Source organism: Leucoraja erinacea, chromosome 4 (assembly GCF_028641065.1).
Source record: "Leucoraja erinacea ecotype New England chromosome 4, Leri_hhj_1, whole genome shotgun sequence".
In the NCBI taxonomy this organism is placed as follows: domain Eukaryota; kingdom Metazoa; phylum Chordata; class Chondrichthyes; order Rajiformes; family Rajidae; genus Leucoraja; species Leucoraja erinaceus.
This window is the reverse complement of record NC_073380.1, coordinates 81,699,613-81,720,371: the sequence shown is the minus strand read 5'-3', so window position 1 is coordinate 81,720,371 and position 20,759 is coordinate 81,699,613. Positions and strand designations below refer to the sequence as shown.

General features: G+C 44.5%; 1 protein-coding gene across 3 annotated transcripts in view; it reads right to left on the bottom strand.

The window, feature by feature from the left end:
* Positions 1–20,759, bottom strand: part of bbs9 (Bardet-Biedl syndrome 9) — a 373,121-nt gene that overhangs the window by 81,084 nt on the left and 271,278 nt on the right. For all 3 annotated transcript variants that reach the window (XM_055634652.1, XM_055634651.1, XM_055634653.1), the window contains one exon: positions 10,161–10,265. In XM_055634652.1, coding sequence (XP_055490627.1) covers positions 10,161–10,265 — 105 coding nt within the window. The remainder of the gene's footprint in view (positions 1–10,160; positions 10,266–20,759) is intronic.

The following is a 20,759-nucleotide window of genomic DNA, read 5'->3' as shown; positions in this document are numbered from 1 at the left end:
CAGCAGCAGCGACATGGCTCCCCCAGGACTGGAGCCAGTTACACTGGGACAAAAGCGTGTGGGACACAGTTACCCGGGGACAGGGGTGTGCAGGACAGAGTTTCTTACAGGGCAGGGCTGTGGGGGACACGGCTACCTTGGAATAGGATTGTGTGGGAAACGGCTACCCCGGGACAGGAGTTTCAGACCCAGTTACCCTAAGACAGGAACAAAGCATAGAGCGGAGTCAGGAGTGTGTCCAACATGGTTACATTGGGACAGGAATGTGGTTTTTTCCTAACTTTGGTCTCTTGAAGCAGAGTTTAAGAGTCAAAATATGAGCTTAGCCATTGGGTCCAAGGATAGGAAGTAATGTATTCACCCAGAACATGGTGAGTATTTGGTGCCTGCGGGCAGAATGTCTAAGCCACATTTCTGAGTATTAATTAAATTGAAGGTTCATTGGGCAAAGCGAACATTGATTTGTAAATGGGAAGTCATGTTGGCCAGTTTACTGGATTCCAGTTTGAAAAAGCGGAATATGCTATGGATAAAGTGGATGTACAGAAGGCGTTTGATAAGGTATTGCATCAAAAGTTTCAGCTGAAAATAAAACCTCACAGTTTCAGCGTGGATTTCATTTCAGTGTGGATAGACAGATGTTGAGTTGACAAGTAGAAAGTAAACATAAATGGGTGTCTTTTCCTGATTACAAGATATAACAAGCCGTGAACCGCAGGGATCGGTGCTGGGGCCTCAACTTTTACTGTTTATTTAAATGTCTTAAATGAAGGCACTGAACTTACGGTTGCCAAATTTGCTGATGACACAAAAGATAAGAAGGAAAGTAAGTTGTGAAGAGGAAGTGGGATGGAGGCTTCAAAAGGAGTAGAAATAGGTGAAATGATTGAGCTGAAATCCGGGATATGAAGTGCAATATGAAAATGTGAAATAGTCTATCAAGGCACAAAAACAAAGACAGTGCAGCAATTAATTACGAATGAGAACAGAAAGCTGTTATCGATTTGGTTGGAGAATTGAATATAAAAGTTCGGAAGAAAATCGTTGAACCATATATGGCATTGTAGAGACCTCATCTGGAGCATAGTGTATAGCATTCAGGCTCCTTATTTAAGGAGGATGTTAGTGCATTGGAAGCAGTTCAGAGAAGCTTCATTAGACTATTACCTGGAATGGAAGACTTGCCACATAAGGAAACAGAGAGACGGGTCTTTAATATAAGATCCTAAGGGGGATTCACAGGGTGCATGTGGAGAGGATGTTTCCACTTTTAGTGAATCAGGAATTAGAGGTAATTGTTTAAAAATAAGTTAGTTGATTTAAGCTAGAAATTAGAATATTTTTTCTCATGTGAGTTTTTGTAACTCTTTTCCTCAAAGGGCAGTGGAAGGGGAGTCCGTGAATATTTTTATAAATCGATAAGCAAAGTAGTGATGAAAATAAGAGGAAAACATTTCAGCCCAATTCATCCATACTGAGCAAGTTGCTCAACTGAGCTAGACCCTCGCCCGAGTCTGGCCCATATCCCTCCAAATCATTTCTATCCATGTACCTGTCCTCTACACCTGGCAATATCCTTGTAAATATTTTTTAGCATCCTACCCAGTTTAATAATAGTCTTCCCACAGCAGGCCACCCATACTGTACTCCAAATGTGGCTCTTCCAACGCTTTGTATGACTAATAACATGTCCCAACTCTTGTACTCAATACCCTAAAGGTAAACATGCCAGATACCTTCTTCACCACCTTGTCTACCTGTGTCACCATTTCAAGGAACTGTGTACCTGTACCCCTGGGTCATGATGATCTACAACACTCTCCAGGGCCCTACCATTTACTACAAATCCCACCCTCATTTGTCCTACCAAAATACCACACCATGCATTTATCTGAATTAAACTCCATCTGCCATTTCTGGCCGTTTGGCACAGTTGATCAACATCCTATTGTAAGCATAGATAATCTTCACGGTCCATCATATAATAATAATAATAATAATAACTTTATTTATAAAGCGCTTTTAGACAACATCAGTTACCACAAAGTGCTGTACATGGGAAGTCAACAAAAGTTATTACAAACTACTAAAACCATTAAGACGACAGGACTATAAAAACAGTAAAAATTAAAAGACATTAAAAGCACTAAAACAGGAACAATGTCTCAGCCAGTGTCGAAGGCTAGTGAATAAAAGTGAGTTTTTAGGGAGGATTTAAAGATGGACAGTGAAGGAGCCTGTCTGATCTGCAGCGGCAGGGTGTTCCAGAGTGCCGGGGCAGCAACAGAAAAGGCTCTATCCCCTCTGAGCTTCCGCTTAGACCTTGGTACCTCAAGGAGCAGCTGATCCGCTGACCTGAGGCACCGGGCAGGAGCATATAGGTGGAGCAGCTCAGAGAGGTAAGGCGGGGCTTAAGGCGGGGCTTAAAAACAAATAAAATAATTTTAAAATGAACTTGAAAGTGCACTGGGAGCCAGTGAAGGGAGGCCAAAATTGGCGTAATGTGCTCCCTCTTTCGAGTTCCGGTTAAAAGGCGAGCGGCAGCATTTTGGACCAACTGGAGACGAGCCAATAAAGCTCGTGAGACTCCAGAGTAGAGTGCGTTACAGTAATCCAGCCAAGATGTAATAAAGGCATGGATTACTGTTTCAAAATGCTGCCGCTCGAGAATGGGCTTCACCTTTGCCAGTTTCCTTAGGTGAAAGAAGCTGGACTTAACCACCGCGCATATTTGTTTATCTAGTTTAAAATCACTGTCCATCCTAAAACACAGGTTTTAAACTCAACAAAGGGAGGTTCACGGCAGCCATTGGGGCTGAACAAAATCACTTCTGTCTTTTTTTCGTTAAGTCCCAGAAAGTTTAAGGCCATCCAGGACTTAATGTCCTCAAGACAAGACAGAAGTGATTTTAGGGAATAATTATCTTCTTTCCTGAGTGGCATATACAACTGGCTATCATCCGCGTAAAAGTGAAAGGAGATGCCATGCCTTCTTAAAATTGAGCCCAGTGGAAGTAGATAAAGGGAGAAAAGCAGGGGCCCTAAAATAGAGCCCTGTGGAACCCCATATGCCAAGGGAGCAGAGGAGGATTCAAAGCCACCAAGGCTTACACGCATGGTTCTATCTGCCAGATAGGACCTGAACCATCCCAGGGCACTGCCACAGATGCCCACTTGTTGCTGTAATCGGGAAATTAATATTCCATGGTTCACAGTGTTGAAGGCGGCAGATAGGTCCAGCAAGACAAGAACCACATAATTACCGGAGTCGTATTCTCCGGTACACATATCACCACTGTCACCCACAAACTAACTAATCAAATCATCTACTTTTACATCAAAATTGTTACTATAAATAACAACGCTGATTCCTGTGGTGCGCCACTTGTTACAGGCCTCGAGTCTGAAAAATAACCCTCTACCAAGATTTAGAGTATTTGACTGGGCGTATAATCACAAGCGACGGTGAATACGGGGGAAGGTTCTGTAAAGTTTTCATGTGACAGAGAAACAGCAAAATATAACAATTATAACAACAGTCACTGATTTGAGATTCACACCTCTGTGTGACTGAAAATCTTGTTGGTCTTTTCACATATGTATATAGCCCTGTACTAATACTACCAGGAAGTTAACAGCACTAGAATAATTCAAACAAATGGCACCAAAGCAAATGGGCATAAAGACATTATATGCAGACCTAGCACAGTATGTTAAAGTGCCTCTCACGTGGGTTTCAGAGTGGGATGGCCCCAGCTCCCACACCATGGGGTCAGGAGAGCTGGGCTCCAGTTCCCAGTCTATGGAGTCTGGCACTGGATGGAATGAAAGGTCACATATTAGGTTTATGAAGAACAATGTCTGGACAATCTGCTTTAGTCTCATCTTCTCAATGGCTGCTCTTGGTATCTTTGTATTGAAACCGGGGTGAGGTGTACAACACTCCCCCAAGTGCCAGTGGTGTCAGCATTCCCGTAGAAATAAATGAAAGGGATCAATTGAGCCAATGGTGATATGTTGGCCATTTCTATACAGTGAATAACAACGTTCATTTAGCATGAAATTATTGAATTTTTACATCATCGATATCTGCTTTGTTGCGAGTGTGTAATCCTGATATGATCAAGACAGTCCAGTCTAAATTAGGTAACTCAGTAACACATTGTTCGCTCCATTCACGCCCACTCTTACCAGCCTCACCCTTCTCATATTGCTGTTACACTTCAGGATATAAAGATAAGATGGGGTCAAAACATGAGGGGAACCAACTCTTCAGCAGGAATACTGAAAGGCATGATATAAAGTTGCAAACAGAATTATTTCATTGATGAGAACATTTCCACGTGAGCCTTGTTCAGCTCTGTCAAAGGAACTACAGTATTTGCAGATCCTGTACCTGGGACAATTGAAATGCCATTTTTATCTTTCATTCTGCACGACACTCTACTGTCTGAGTGATAAGGATGAGACTGTGTGCGAGCTTTCATACCCTAACTCTTGATTTTTTTATTTGACACATTTTATAAAATTAATGCTCCCATATAATTTGCTTCCATTCTAAAGCACAACGGGAAGTAATCTGCCAATAGAATGTCCCAAAATTCAAACTTAAAATAAATCTCCTGATGCCTTTATTGTACTAAGACAAAGGATCTTCACTGACAACCTGTGTAAGAAAGAACTGACATCGTACTGTGCGTATTCCCAGCAGCTAGAATCTCAGCTATTGGTTTTTTAATGGTGTTTCTCGCTAAAACTGTTACTGAGATTCATTTATATTAATCAGAATCTTAAATAATGCACCTTGTTCCAGGCGTACCATGGCCCTATCCCCGAACTCTACCTCCGCTACATTGACAATTACATTGGTGCTATCTCCTGCGCCCATGCAGAACTCACTGACTTCATCTATTTCATCACTAACTTCCATCTGGCACTCAAATTCACCTGGACCATTTCCGACATCTCCCTACCATTTCTAGACCTCACTATCTCCTTCACAGGTAACAGACTACTGACCGACATCTACTACAAACCCACTGACTCCCATGGCTATCTGGACTACACTTCTTCCCACCCTGCTTCCTGTAAGGACTCTATCCCTGACTCCCAATTCCTCCGTCTACACCGCATCTGAATGAGGATGAGGTGTTCCAAACCAGGGCATCGGACGTGTCCTCATTCTTTAGGGAACGGGGGTTCTCCTCTTCGACAACAGATGAGGCTCTCACCAGGGTCTCTTCTATACCCTGTAGCTCTGCTCTCACTCCCCACCCCCCCACTTGTAACAAGAGCAGAGTCCCCCTTGTCCTCACCTTCCACCCAACCAGCCGTCACATACAACAGATAATCCTCCAACATTTTCGCCACCTCCAACGGGATCCACCACTGGCCACATCTTCCCATCTCCCCCCCTTTTGGCTTTCCGCGGAGAACGATCCCTCCGTAACTCCCTGGTCAATTTGTCCCTTCCCACCCAAACCACCCCCTCTCCTGGGTACTTTATCTTGCAACCGCAGGAAATGCCACACTTGTCACTTTACCTCCCCCATTGACTCCATCCAAGGACCCAAGCAGTCTTTCCAGGTGAGGCAGAGGTTCACCTGCACCTCTTCCAACCTCATCTATTGCATCCGCTGCTCTAGGTGTCAACTGCTCTACATTGGTGAGACCAAGAGCAGGCTTGGCGATCATCTCGCCTAATACTTCTGCACAGTTCACATTAACCAACCTGATCTCCCGGTGACTCAGCACTTCAACTCCCCCTTCCATTCCGAATCCGACCTTTCTGTCCTGGGTCTCCTCCACGGCCAGAGTGAGTTCCACCGCAAATTAGAGGAGCAGCACCTCATATTTCGCTTGGGTATTTCCCAGTGGTATGAACATTGAGTTGTCCAATTTCAGGTAGTCCTTGCTTTTTCCCTCCTTCCCCTCCCCTTCCCAGTTCTCAACAACCCACTGTCTCGGCCTCTTCCTTTCTTCTTTCCGCCCCACCCCTCCCCCCCCCTCACATCAGTCTGAAGAAGGGTCTCGACCAGAAACGTCATCTATTCCTTCGCTCCATTGATGCTGCCTTACCCGCTGAGTTTCTCCAGCATTTTTGTCTACCTTCGATTTTTCCAGCATCTGCAATTCTTTCTTAAACTTAAGTTCCAAAATAGCGGCGGCGTGGGCACATCGCGACACCCCGTGATTCCCAAGAATTTGAGAAATTTGTGAAATAGCGTCAATTCCCCTACCTGTCTCAAGCCTGCTCACATGGAGCAGCCTTGCATTCCTTTCGTGCAGCCGACAGGAACTTCTGGACCTCGGTTCCTGCGGCTGCAACAACTTTCTGGTCGATCTCCGTCTCGCTCCTGAGCTAGTCAGAGCAGCGGAGCAGCGGAGCAGCAGAAGGCCCGCGGAGCCACAGAGCGGCAGAACACCAGCGCGCACCAAGCCAGCTCGGCCGACCGGAAGCACCAACAGACGGCGACGCGTACGAAAGCACCGCCGGGGACACAGAGGTGGGTTAAAGGCCAGGTTAGAGCTAGGCCCACAAAGGCTAGCGATTCCTAGCCTTTTCCTCGCCAACGTGCGCTCACTGGCAAACAAAATGGACGAACTCCGGCTAAGGATCACCTCCCACAACTGGATCAAAGACTGCAACATCCTGATCTTCACTGAAACTTGGCTCAACACCGACGTTCCTGACAGCGCCATCCAGCTAACGGGGCGTCATTTACTCCGAGCGGACAGGACAACAGACTCCGGTAAGACCAGAGGTGGGGGTCTGTGCATTTATGTAAATAAAGCATGGTGCACGGACTCCACCATCATCGAGAGTCACTGCTCAGCTAACCTTGAGTTCCTCTTGGTTAGATGCAGACCGTTCTATCTGCCCAGAGAGTTCACCTCCGCTGTTGTGACTGCAGACTATATTCCTTCTGATGCTAATGCTAAGCTTGCAAAGAAAGTTCTGCATACTGCCATTAGCAAACAACAGACTCACAACCCCGAGGTAGCCTTCATTGTTGCGGGTGACTCTAACCAGAAGACTGTACTCCCCAAATTCCACCAACATGTCTCCTTCCCCACTAGAGTAGACAAGACACTGGACAAAGTCTACACTAACATGGCTGAAGCTTACAAAGTCGTCCCCCTCCCCCACCTTGGTCAGTCTGATCACCTCTCATTGTTCCTGCTCCCAAAGTACTCCCCACTCATCAGACGGGTTAAACCCACTGTGAGAACAGTTAAAGTCTGGTCAGAGGAGGTGGACTCCACACTTCAGCAGTGTTTTGGAAACACTGACTGGAAGGCGTTTGCAGCCCAGGCCACCCTTGACTCTCACACGGACATTGATTCCTATATATCCTCTGTTCTGGACTTTATAAACTCCACCATCAATAGTGTCACCTCCCTCAAATGGGTGACCATCTTCCCGAATCAGAAGCCATGGGTGAACAGCGAGGTCAGGCTACTGCTGAAAGCACGGGACACCGCTTTCAGGTCAGGCGATGCTCGAGCCTACAGTTCATCCAGGGCTAACCTGAAGAGGGGCATTAAGAAGGCCAAGCACTGCCATAAGCTAAGGATTGAGGAGTACTTCAACAACAACTCCGACCCCCGACGCATGTGGCAAGGCATCCAGGCCATCACGGACTATAGACCCACCAATACCACCCCCACATACAGCAACGCCTCCTTCCTTGAGGAGCTTAACCATTTCTATGGCTGCTTCGACAGGGACAATCTAGAGACAGCCATCAAGGCTGTGCTCCCTGCCGATCACCAGCCCCTCACACTCACCCCCTACGACGTGTACGTGGCACTGAGTAGGACTAATGCACGTAAGGCTGCTGACCCTGACGGCATCCCCGGGCGCGTGCTCAGGGCCTGTGCTGCGCAGCTGACAGACGTCTGGACTGACATCTTCAACCTGTCACTTGCCCAAGCAGTTGTCCCCACGTGCCTTAAAACCACCTCCATCGTGCCGGTGCCAAAACACTCCACTGCGGCAAGCCTCAACGACTTCCGCCCAGATGCACCTACTCCTATCATCACCAAGTGCTTCGAGAGGCTGGTCCTGGCACACCTCAAAGGCTGCCTACCCCCCACCCTGGATCCCTATCAGTTTGCCTACCGCAAGAACAGGAGTACGGAGGATGCCATCTCAACGGCACTTCACTCCGCCCTCTCCCACCTCGACAAGAGACACTTACGTAAGAATGCTGTTCATCGATTACAACTCAGCATTCAACACCATTATACCCTCTAAACTGATCACCAAACTCGGTGACCTGGGCATCGACCCCTCCCTCTGCAACTGGATACTGAACTTTCTAACCAACAGACCCCAGTCTGTAAGGTTAGACAAACACACCACTTCAACCCTCACCCTGAACACCGGCGTTCCACAGGGCTGTGTGCTGAGCCCCCTCCTCTACTCCCTCTTCACCTACGACTGCACACCTGTACATGGTACTAACACCATCATCAAGTATGCAGATGATACAACGGTGATTGGCCTCATCAGCAACAACGATGAGTCGGCCTATAGGGAGGAGGTCCAGCTCCTAGCAGCATGGTGCGCTGACAACAACCTGGCCCTTAACTCCAAGAAGACCAAGGAGCTCATTGTAGACTTCAGAAAGTCTAGGGGCGGCACGCACACCCCCATCCACATTAACGGGACGGAGGTGGAACGTGTTTCCAGCTTCAGGTTCCTGGGGGTCAACATCTCCGATGACCTCTCTTGGACCCACAATACCTCAACTCTGGTCAAGAAGGCTCACCAGCGTCTCTTCTTCCTGAGGAGACTGAAGAAGGTCCATCTGTCTCCTCAGATTCTGGTGAACTTCTACCGCTGCACCATCGAGAGCATCCTTACCAACTGTATCACAGTATGGTATGGCAACTGCTCTGTCTCCGACCGGAAAGCACTGCAGAGGGTGGTGAAAATTGCCCAACGCATCACCGGTTCCTCGCTCCCCTCCATTGAGTCTGTCCAAAGCAAGCGTTGTCTGCGAAGGGCGCTCAGCATCGTCAAGGACTGCTCTCACCCCAACCACAGATTGTTTACCCTCCTACCATCCGGGAGGCGCTACAGGTCTCTCCTTTGCCGGACCAGCAGGTCCAGGAACAGCTTCTTCCCTGCGGCTGTTACATTACTCAACACTGTACCTTGGTGATTGCAAATCACCCCCCCTGGACACTCCTTCCACCAGGAAAAAAATAATTGCACCACTGTGACTGTATGCACGTAAATATATTTATTTATTGCTCATATTCTATGTCGCTCTTCTAGGGAGATGCTAACTGCTTTTCGTTGTCTCTGTACTGTACACTGACAATGACAATAAAGTTTGAATCTGAATCTGATAGTGCACATTTATTTAAAAGTCATGAATCATATGGTTGTAAATAGGTGTGAATATAGTAAAGCTGACAACAACATAGAGGATGTTTATATGTGAGCTGACCTTTCCTTTGACCTCAAACGATTCAACCTTGCTCAAATTGAACAGTTCATTGAATTGAAACCATCATGAAATTGGACAAGATATTTTTCACCAGCCATATGCAACACAAGTTCATTGCAATAACCAAACATTAGTTAGCTGGCACATTTACAACATTTACAAGTGCTTGATATCAGTGGCTTCCAAATCGAGTTAAACAATTGAATCTACTTCCCTGACCACACTAATCCAGAATCCTTCATTTCCTTTTTTAAAAGAGAGCCAGCTTTCAATAGATAAAGCTTTCCACAAATTAAAGTTTTATTTGGAAATTACTCAGTTTATCAATTACACGATCGGAGGCTATGCTACAATCTGCACTGTTCAGAGGATGAAGCCTTGCCCTATGGAATAACGGCCCAGTCCTGGACCACAACAATGGAACCACTTGACACAGAAGTAGATTGCAGTTCAATGAATGGAATATACATCTCTTCCCAATCAACAGCTGATACCCGCCCTGGCATGTTGCATTCACTCCCGAGATCTTCGGTGTCATCAATCCCAATCTCAGGTGAGGCGCTTAACCCAGAGCTGCTCATTCATTTTAGCTAAGCATTTCCACAGCAAAATTCCAAATTAATAAAACAAAAATCCAAAGTTATCACAAAAATGCAAGTCACCAGATTCTATATGAACATGTGATCTCCCACCTACCTGGTTCCAACTTCTTTGTTACATGTGCAGGGTTTTGGAACATTCCTGAAGGAGTATGATCTGCCATTCGTTCTTCCAATTCGGATTCCGGGATCGTTTGAAAGCCTGAGTTGCAAACAAATAATTATAGTTATTAAAATGGGATAACGCCAGCAGAAGCAAAAGTTGTGAATACTAGAAATTGGAAATAAAAACCAAGTGTTGGAAGTACTCAGCAAGGAATTGGAAACAGTTTGCATTTCAGGTTGGGGAGGTTTGAGATGGAACTTAGCTTGTAATAGAGATGGAGCAATTGCAGCACACAGGGAACAAGGTAGCACCGAGAACAAAGACATTCCAGAAGGTTATGTTGATGAGAAAAAATGGGAATTTAGGAATCAACATCAGACATCCTGAGGCAATGTTCAAACTGTTGCAGGAGTCATATGGTGTTGTAGACAAAGATGAGTAGGAAATGGTTAACGGTAAATGCAACTGCATGGAGCTTTTAAGCAGGAGCATCTATCATTCAGAATTCACAAACCTGGTACAAGTGCTCAGGAAATTTGGAGCTAGCTCAGTAGCGATATGACAAGCTGTAAACAAGTATATTCCTACCACTGCTGAACTTTTGTATAACATCTAGATGGCACACTGACGCACTGGAGAGCATCAAACAGATTAAACACAAACAAAAGTAGTCCCCATATTTAAGAAGAGGACACAACAAAACCCGAGCACTATCTATGTGGTATTCACAACTCCATCAAATCCAGTGGCAGGATAAGCGCAGCATAAAAGTTCTCTCACAGAGCAACATTCCTAGCACTGAGACACTAATTACTGCCCGTCAACTCCTTTGGGCAGGCAGCCACATTTGCATGCCACATTCTATTTTGAGCTCTCTCAGATGGACAGAGGTGTACAGAGAAAAAAATTCAAAGTTATTCTCAAACAAAAGCACACCCTACCAGATTGGTGGAAATCTGTGACCTATGATCACTAAGTGCAGAAGAAGGTCCGAGAGCCCTTGCGTCAAGAGCACAAGGCAAGGTCGCATAAATAGAAGAAGCATACCATCTCACATACTACATCACTGCCCCTCCTGTGGAAGTGTCTGTGGTCCCAAATCGGACTCATCACTCACCATAGAACTAACTGTACAGATCACAGATCACAGTGAGCTATCTGTCGCAGGTCACATCCTATCCTCAGAAAGCTAATAAAACAAAAACCAATCAAATGGAAGCAGAAATGTGGTTAAATAACCAAACTACGAAGCAGTAATAACATCCTGTCCACATCCACTCTCTCCAGGCCTTAGACAGTTGCCAAGCGTGTTTGTCTGCCCAATCTCTCAAGTCAATGACAAAAATGCTCAAGGACTCCATCCCCTACAGAACTGTAACAGAGAATTACAGTGAAACAAGGTAGCAGCTCACCATCCATCTTCTCAAGGGCAATTAAGGGAGTGCATTAAATCTGGTGCTCACGTCACCAGATCCTGTAAAAACAGTGAAAATGATGGACTAGTACAAAAGTTGGTACTGTGACAGCACGGGAAATGGCAGGTGGGCAATAGATAACTGAAGTAAGGCTTTTAACAGTCATGGGGCATGTGCCATTGAGTTCATGATGCGGGACGTCGAAGGACGAGAAGCTGAAGCGAAGAAGTGGAAGCCAAGATAGCGAACGGACATGACGCCGAAAAGCCAAATAACCGAACGGACGTGACGCCGAAAAGCAAAATTACGGAAAGGGTACGACGCCTAAAAGCCAAATAACCGAATGGACACAACGCCGAAAAGCCAAATAACCAAAAGGGCCCAATGCCTAAAAGCCAAATAACCAAAAGGGCACAGCACCGAAAGAATATGAACCCGAACGGACTCCACGCCGAAAGGACAATGTGCAGAACGGACATGACTTCAAAAAGCCGCCGAACGGACATGATGTCTCCGGGGATGGGAATTGTCCAAGACCTTCTCAGCGATTGGTCCAGACCCCCGCGAGACGGGAGGATGGGGAGAGACGGGAGGATGCGGGGGAGACGGAAGGATGGGGAGGAGACGGGAGGGTGGGAAGGGATTTTTAATTTTCCTTCGCCACTTTTGGACTTTCCTGAATATAAAGCAAAACCCCATGTGATTGGATCGCAGCAGCTTGCAGATCATAGAGCGGATTATTTTCATAAGCGTTGATCTACCACGGTTCTTGGGGTTAAGGGGCTGCAATCTCTCTTTCTCTCTCTCTCTCTCTCTCTCTCTCGCTCTCCCCCTCTCTCTCACTCTCCCCACCGTCTCTATCTATCCATCCATCTAGCTCTATCTCTCTCTCTTGGCATTCCCGGAATCATTTGGTGTTTTGCAAAGACAATTGCATCTGCAGTTCCTTCCTATTGAAGAAGAACCCTGGCCCGAAACAACTCCTAATCCATTCCCTCCACAGATGCCGCCTAGCCCGCTGAGTTCCTCCAGCACTGTGTTTTTTAATTTAACTCTGAAATTGAAGATAGACACAAAAAGCTGGAGTAACTCAGCGGGACAGGCAGCATCTCTGGATAGAAGGAATGGGTGACATTTCGGGTAGAGACCTTTCTACAGACAATCACAAGTACTCTCACCGATGAGAGTTCAGTTCAGTCGGAAGATGGGTCTCGACCGAAACATCACCCATTCCTTCTCTAGAGTCTCTGCCTATCCCGCTGAGTTACTCCAGCAATTTGCCTCTGCGTTCGGCGTAAACAGCATCTGCAGTTCCTTCCTACACTGTTCTAGTAAATCTTGTCTGCGCTCTCTGCCGTGCTTTCGCGCTGTACAGTGCAGTGCCCAATATCCCAGCCTAAATGAAACCAATGTTTTAACAAAGTTCAACACAACATCCTTGCCTTTGTACCCTGCTCCTTCAGTTACAAACTCGTGCAAATGGTTGGCATTGTTGATTACATATTTTTTACAATTTCCCCTATCACCCTGAGTGTATTTCCTATTGGAAAGCAGAATATTGCTGATGTTAGATCAGACGAAAACTGGTTCCGAAATTTGTTTAATTTTGCCCAATGCATTTGATAAAGGTTTTCTTTACAACTGATCCACTTTTCCAACTCAAATGAAATCGCTGAGCGCAAAACGTCCAGTACCAAAATATCACTGAACCGACTCAGGGAGCTAAGATATTCTTTAAAAAATCAGCAGTATTTTTTCGTCTGGTATCTCGATTCACATCCAAAGGAACACTGGCCTTCAAGATGCACGGTAGTGTATGTATTGTGGTAGTCAAAATATGATTGTTACAGCTAGCAATGTTACAACATTTTGAGATTTAAAAAATCAAGTCTGTAATTTATCCCATCAGATAAAGCATAAAAAGAAGTTTAATTTGACACCAAATTCACTTCCATATCTCAAGTATTTAAAAAGTTAAGGCCATTTTCATACTCGGAAATTAGCATCTTGTTCCCTATTGATTTTCTATGGACATAACAAAAAAGCTGTGATCATGTGCAGTCAAAAGCCCATAACCTTCTTAAACATTAAGAGAACTGAATGAAATTTTCAGTTATCGTAGATTGAACCATTCTGAAACAAATATAAAATAATCTTACTTGTATGACCTGAAATTAAAACATATAATTAGTTAGTTACCCAAGTGTAGCTAATTTCAAACTTCAATTGCTAGATCTAAACATCTATCCATTTCTTAATAAATGATTAACATTTTTAAATAGCCCAAGTGTCCAAATAATATTCATAAATAATTCACAATAAAACATGATTTTGAAATCTCATTTACATTAATTTATAGGCCAAATGGAAGGAATTTAGTGTTCAATTGCTGTAAATTAAAGTCCATTTTAAATCAGCTTTCCAGTGGGTTCCTGTGGAACGCACTGGTTTAGAACGTTCACATTGCGCTAGATTTGTGCCCTCAAATGCCCAGAAAAATACTGCAGGATATAAAGAGCCCAAAATTAGCTACTCGCAACATTAAACTTTGTATAAAGGGTTCTTAAGAAGCCCTTTTTAATGTAAAAATAAGCTACATACCTTCTGTATACAGCTCCATGCGGCCCTGTGGTTGCGTGAGGTCGCGGGTTTAGAGAGTGATTTTTAAACTATTATAACTATTATACAAGGCCATAAAAACTAATAATACCTTTTGCGACGGGGTCTTTCAGCGATTTTTCGTTAATGATTTACTAGGCTGAACATCTTCGATTGGAACAGCCTAGTGAAAATCGCGTTTTAAACCCGCCCCCCTCTAAACGGCGCCAAAATCGCGCACACCCGCAGTGCCAGATTTTCAGCGACGCTTCAGGTAGGCTTAGCAACATACCTATTACAGCGTACTGCTGATGGAAATATCTATGGAACCAATTTGGATTATCATTTTGTGACATCAACTGAAAGATCCAATCACACGGGGTTTTATTTTATATTCAGGAAAGTCCAAAAGCGGCGAAGGAAAATTACAAAGTCCACCCACCCTCCCGTCTCCCCCGGCCAGTGATGTGATGGACCAATCGCTGACAAGGTCTCGGACAAATCCCGGAGACGTCATGTCCGTTCGGCGGCTTTTCGACGTCATGTCTGTTGTGCGTATTGCCCTTTCGGCATGGAGTTCATTCGGGTACGCATCCTTTCGGCGTCGTGCCCTTTCGGTTATTTGACTTTTAGGTGTCGTGTCCGTTCGGTTATTTGGCTTTTCGCCGTCGTTTCCATTCGGTATCTTGGCTACCACGTCTTTGCTTCAGCTTCTCGTCCTTCGACGTCCCATATGGATGGACACTTCAGAAGCCTGACTACAGCGGGGAACAAGCTATCCCTGATTCTGGTGGCACATGCTCTTAGGCAGCTGCATCTTCTGCTGGACAGGAGCAGGGAGAAGTAGGACTGACAGCGGTAGGACAAGTCTTTGATTATGTTGACTGTTGGTGGAAAGTTTGTTCTGTGTGATGGACTAGGTTACATCTGCAACACCCTGCAATTTTTTGTGAACAGGCTGAGCTGTTCACAAACCAAGCTCTGATGCACCCGAACAGTATACTTTCTATAGCGCATTTGTAGAAGTTTGTAAGATTTGCCAGGTGTGTGGAACTGTGTCAAATATGAGTCATGACATTGGGATAGTTTATACAACTCTGGAGGTTTGGCAATGAGAGCACCAAAGCCTTGAGGTGATAAGGATGTCTTAGCAGAAGTTTGAGAGATGTGTCAATGTAGACTCGGATTATGACAGATCTGTATCCCACTGAAGTATCTAATTTACACTCTTTACATATCATAGAATTATTTTTGATGAGATACCTTTGAGCTTTCAGCATTTTGGGAATAGTGTCTTGCTTTCTATCTCCTGATAAAATATAAATTAAACGATAAGGCTTGTTGAAACTGGTATGATTGGAGTAATCTATAGATTATTGTTTGGGTACAACAACTATGTATGTGATTTTTTTAAGCATTTCAAAAAGTAATGAATGGTTAGGGAGTAACAGTTGAAAGTAAAATTAAAAAATTACAAATTTTGAAATATCAGCTGCAGAATAGAAAAGAGTGAAAATTTGTAGCAGGTCTGAAAGATCACATTTCTTATGGAATCCTTTGTTAAAACAGGAAGTGAAAGTAGATCTGTATGTGCAGTGATTCCTCAATTGCCTTTGAATATCATTTTTCTTATTCTATGCAGTTAAGGGTCATACAAATGATAGAAGCTGGGTCTCGCATTAATCTGGCTGTTCTGCAATACAACTTCTGTAGACCACCAGAGAAAGGGCGAGTGTCTAGAAAGGCCTTCGTCGGATGCTGAAAGAAACACCACCCTCCCCCGGCAGACTGGAACACAGCCAGAGAAAGCAGATTTTCCAGATGTGGGCTAATAAACACTCCTAAAGAAGAGACAGTTTGTTCACTAGTTTTTTGGCATGCACAGATTGCCATGGAATTTTAAGCTGTGTAACCTAGGTAATTGATTCTGGGTTGTATAAATCTGTAAAGCTGATCAATCCGTATATGTAGATTAACTTCAGTATACAGACTGAATGAGAATACGTTTTTTTAAATCGGAGAAAAATATATAATATTTTTCCTATATGAAACAGCGGATATTAGACTTTCTATTGCTTATTTTTTTTCTTCTTACACTTTCTGAGAAGTTCTTTGTATTGAATTAAATGAAGTATTGAGTGGACTGTACAGATATTTTACAAAAACTGGCATTAAGTGTTAGCAACTTAATTTTTTAAATATCATGCAAAGTTCACGACTCACAATAAAAGGAAATGAACACTGGAATGTAAAAACCTAATGAATGAAGCAGTATTGTTATTCATGAGCTTGCCTGGTTTTGAGAGCTGATTGCACTCATCCCTTTCATAAAATTGTTAGTAAGAAAGGTAGATACTAGTTGCAAAACAAGGTAGTTGAATCTAGTGAAACAGTACCACGTTATTCATATTAAATAGTGGGCAAAGAGTCAAGAGAAATATTACTGGTCCCAGGTTGAAAGCTCAGACAGTTCCAGTGTTTCTATCTGTAATATTCACATTCTAACTGTAACATAAATGTAATAAGTAGAAATTATTCAGCCCCTCACGCTATTCATGAAGATTCTTCACTTCAGTGCCACTTTACTGTACAAACCCCATATTTTTTGATTCTCTCCATAAACCGCTAGTGGAAATTAATTACCCTGTGGGTGAAACCATTCTCCCCTTTTCTGACATAAATAGCTGATCTCTTATTTTAGATTCTAACAACTAGTTTTTGACTCTCCAGTCAGGTTATGCTTCAAACTCTATCTGCCCTACTGGATCCTGAGAACATTTTAGACAGTAGATTTCAGTGAGATCACACATCTCAAAACTCTTGAGAGTACAGACTCAGTCTTTTTAACCTCTCCTCAGCAGGTCAAAAACTTTTCCACGAATCAATCAGTGAATGTTAGTTGTTTCAAGGATATTCTTCCTTTGATGGGGATTTTTTAGATATGGTCTCATCAGGGATGTATATGGAGTTCAATGTCCCTACTCTTGTACTCAGGTCCACGAGCAAATACTCATAGCCAAAACCCAGTTAGGGTGCTGCATCGCTTGCTGTATCTGCATGTTCCCTTTAAGTGACTTGTGTACAACGGTGCCCTACCATCTCTCACCTTATACTATTCTCCTGTCCCTGCCTCGCTCTTTCCTCCTTCTCATCCCTCGCCTCACTCACACACCAGACCACACAATTTATATTCCATCTGCCTTCTCCATTGACATTTAGTTATACGACTTCAGTCCCCTCTAACAAAACCACTGCTAGAGATATAACAATTACAGCACGGAAACAGGCCACCTCGGCCCTACAAGTCCGTGCCGAACAACTTTTTTTTCCCTTAGTCCCACCTGCCTGCACTCATACCATAACCCTCCATTCCCTTCTCATCCATATGCCTATCCAATTTATTTTTAAATGATACCAACGAACCTGCCTCCACCACTTCCACTGGAAGCTCATTCCACACCACTACCACTCTCTGAGTAAAGAAGTTCCTCCTCATGTTACCCCTAAACTTCTGTCCCTTAATTCTGAAGATGTGACCATTCCATTGGTAATAACACCATTCCCTGTGGAATTCCATTGGTCACAGCAGTAATCCCTGTGGAAGTGCATTCTAACCCATGAACAACATCTTTCTTCCTCCAGCTCTGTCTTGTAACCAATCCATACCAATAAATCTCCCGATACCATGTGCTCTAATGTTGTTCGCCTCTGCCACACCCTTCAAAGGTGAAAGTCCCAATACATGAGCACACAAATGCAGTCGGAATATTACACTCAGTTTCCCCTCACATTCTTCTACCTTTAAATTAGATCATGGATGAGCTGATGTTAATCTTTGATCCACATTTCCAACTTTCTGCAATAATCTGTCACTAATCAACCCTGTTCATCAAGAATTTACCTACTGCTGTTTAAAAAAATTCAAAGATTCTACTTCTACCGCCTTAGAGAATAAGAAACCCAAAGATTTATGTTCCTGATAGAAAAAAAACTCACTTCATTTTTGTAAATCAGCAATCCTTTGAACAGTGCCTCGTGGTTCTAGATTTCCCCCACAAATGAAACATCCGCTCAACATCCACCCTGTCAAGACCCTTCAGGATCTTATTAACTTTAATCATCCCCTCTCACTCATCTGAACTCCAGCGGATACAAGCCAGTCCTGTCAAACCTTTCCCCATAAGGCAATCCTCCTATTCCAGGTATTAATATAGTCAATATTCTTTGAACTGCTTCCAACATATGAACATCCTTCTTCACCCAAGGAGATCATTAATGTTCAAAGTACTGCAGGTGAGGTCCCTGCAGTTATGCCTTGTATATCTGAAACATCGCCTCCCTACTATTGTATTTAAATCACCTAGAAACAAATTATGTCAAAATCTCAGGACAGACTCCTGACCGACATACATTACAAACCCACTGACTCACATGGCTATCTGGACTACACGTCTTCCCACCCTGCCCCCTGTAAAGACTCCATCCCCTACTCCCAATTCCTCCGCCTACGCCGCATCTGTTCCCAGGATGAGACATTCCATACCAGGGCATCAGAAATGTCCTCGTTCTTCAGGGAACCCCTCCGCCACCATAGATGCTCACAACAGGGTCTCATCCATACCCCGTAACACTGCTCTCTCTCCCCATCCCCGCACTCGCAACAAGGGCAGAGTCCCTCTGGTCCTCACCTTTCACCCCACCAGCCGGCAAATACAACACATAATCCTCCGCCATTTCCGCCACCTCCAACGTGACCCCACCACTCGCCACATCTTCCCATCTCCCCCTATGTCTGCCTTCCGCAAAGACCGCTCCCTCCGCAACTCCCTTGTCAATTCTTCCCTTCCCTCCCGCACCACCCCCTCCCCGGGTACTTTCCTTTCCGTTGCAACCGCAAGAAATGCAACACCTGTCCCTTCACCTCCCCCCTCGACTCCATTCAAGGACCCAAGCAATCGTTCCAGGTGGGACAAAGGTTCACCTGCATCTCCTCCAACCTCATCTACTGCATCCTCTGCTCTAGGTGTCAGCTGATTTACATCGGGGAGACTAAGCGTAGGTTGGGCGATCGTTTCGCCGAACACCTCCGCTCAGTCCGCAATAACCAACCTGACCTCCCGGTGGCTCAGCACTTCAACTCCCACTCCCATTCCCAATCCGACCTCTCTGTCCTGGGTCTCCTCCATTGCCAGAGTGAGCAACAGCAGAAATTGGAGGAACAGCACCTCATATTCCGCCTGGGGACCTTGCGTCCGGATGGCATTAACATTGAATTCTCCCAATTTTGCTAGCCCTTGTTGTCTCTTCCCCTTCCTTAACCCTCCAGCTGTCTCCTCCCACCCTCCTATCCGCCCGTCCTCGGGCTCCTCCTCCTCCTCCCCTTTTCCTTCCTTCTCCCCCCCCACCCCCCATCAGTCTGAAGAAGGGTTTCGGCCCGAAACGTCGCCTATTTCCTTCGCTCCATAGATGCTGCTGCACCCGCTGAGTTTCTCCAGCAATTTTGTGTACCTTATGCCAAAATCTCTGTCAGTTTCCTAATTGTTTGTTGTGCCTGCACATGAGCCTTCAGAAAATCATGCATTTGGACATCCAGATCCCTCTGTAATTCAGTCTCTCACCATTTAAAAGTTATACATTTTTGCTTTTTCTGGTTAAATAGACAACTTTACATTTTCACAGACTAGATACTAGTTTACCTCACATTATTGAACACCTCTGCATCTCACAAAGGCACAGTAATCCTAGGTAAAATTCACAACTCAGAAGATGGCCAGAATCCAAAATGATGCATTTTGGTGTATAGGAGCCAATATAAAGTTAGAAACAGCTATTCTGTGGATACATAAAGTGAACAATCTGTACACTCCAGGAGGCTTAGGTGTGAACCAAATTCCAAACGGTATTCATGCAGGAAATGATAATTAAAAGAAGAGAATGAACATCAGGCAACAACACATTTGTGGCTGAGATGACCATGTAGGTGAGTTCATGTTAACTTCTGTGCTTTATCACAACACATTATAACACAGAATGTGAGCACTTACCATCTGAAGAAAGGTTAGACTGCAGCCAAAAACACAGTTCAATAAACCATTACAGTTGAAGCATATGCACCTGGGGATAATCGCCTGTAGCTATTACACCAGGGAGAGGCCTTGCTCGAAAGCCTGACATTTGTCTTCACAGATATTACTGACTCACTTGCATACGTCAAGTTTATTGAATTACAGGTACAATGAAAATGTTCCTTGCAGCAGCATTACAGACAACACACAATAGCAAATTATAGACAACTTATACATGACAATGAAAAGAAAGGCTGTGCAAAACTAAGTTATCAGTGAGAAAACACAATACGAAAACAGGTAGATGGCAGTGTAAGAGCGTTTGCGGACGTGGCGCCAATGGACAAGAAGCTGAAGCAAAGAAGTCGAAGCCAAAGAACCGAATGGAAACAAGGCCGAAACGCCAAAAATACGAAAGAGTACGAAGACAAAAAGGCAACTAACCAAAAGGATGGGACGTCTAAATGCAAACTAACCAAAAGGATGGGACGCGTAAAAGCCAACTGACCGAA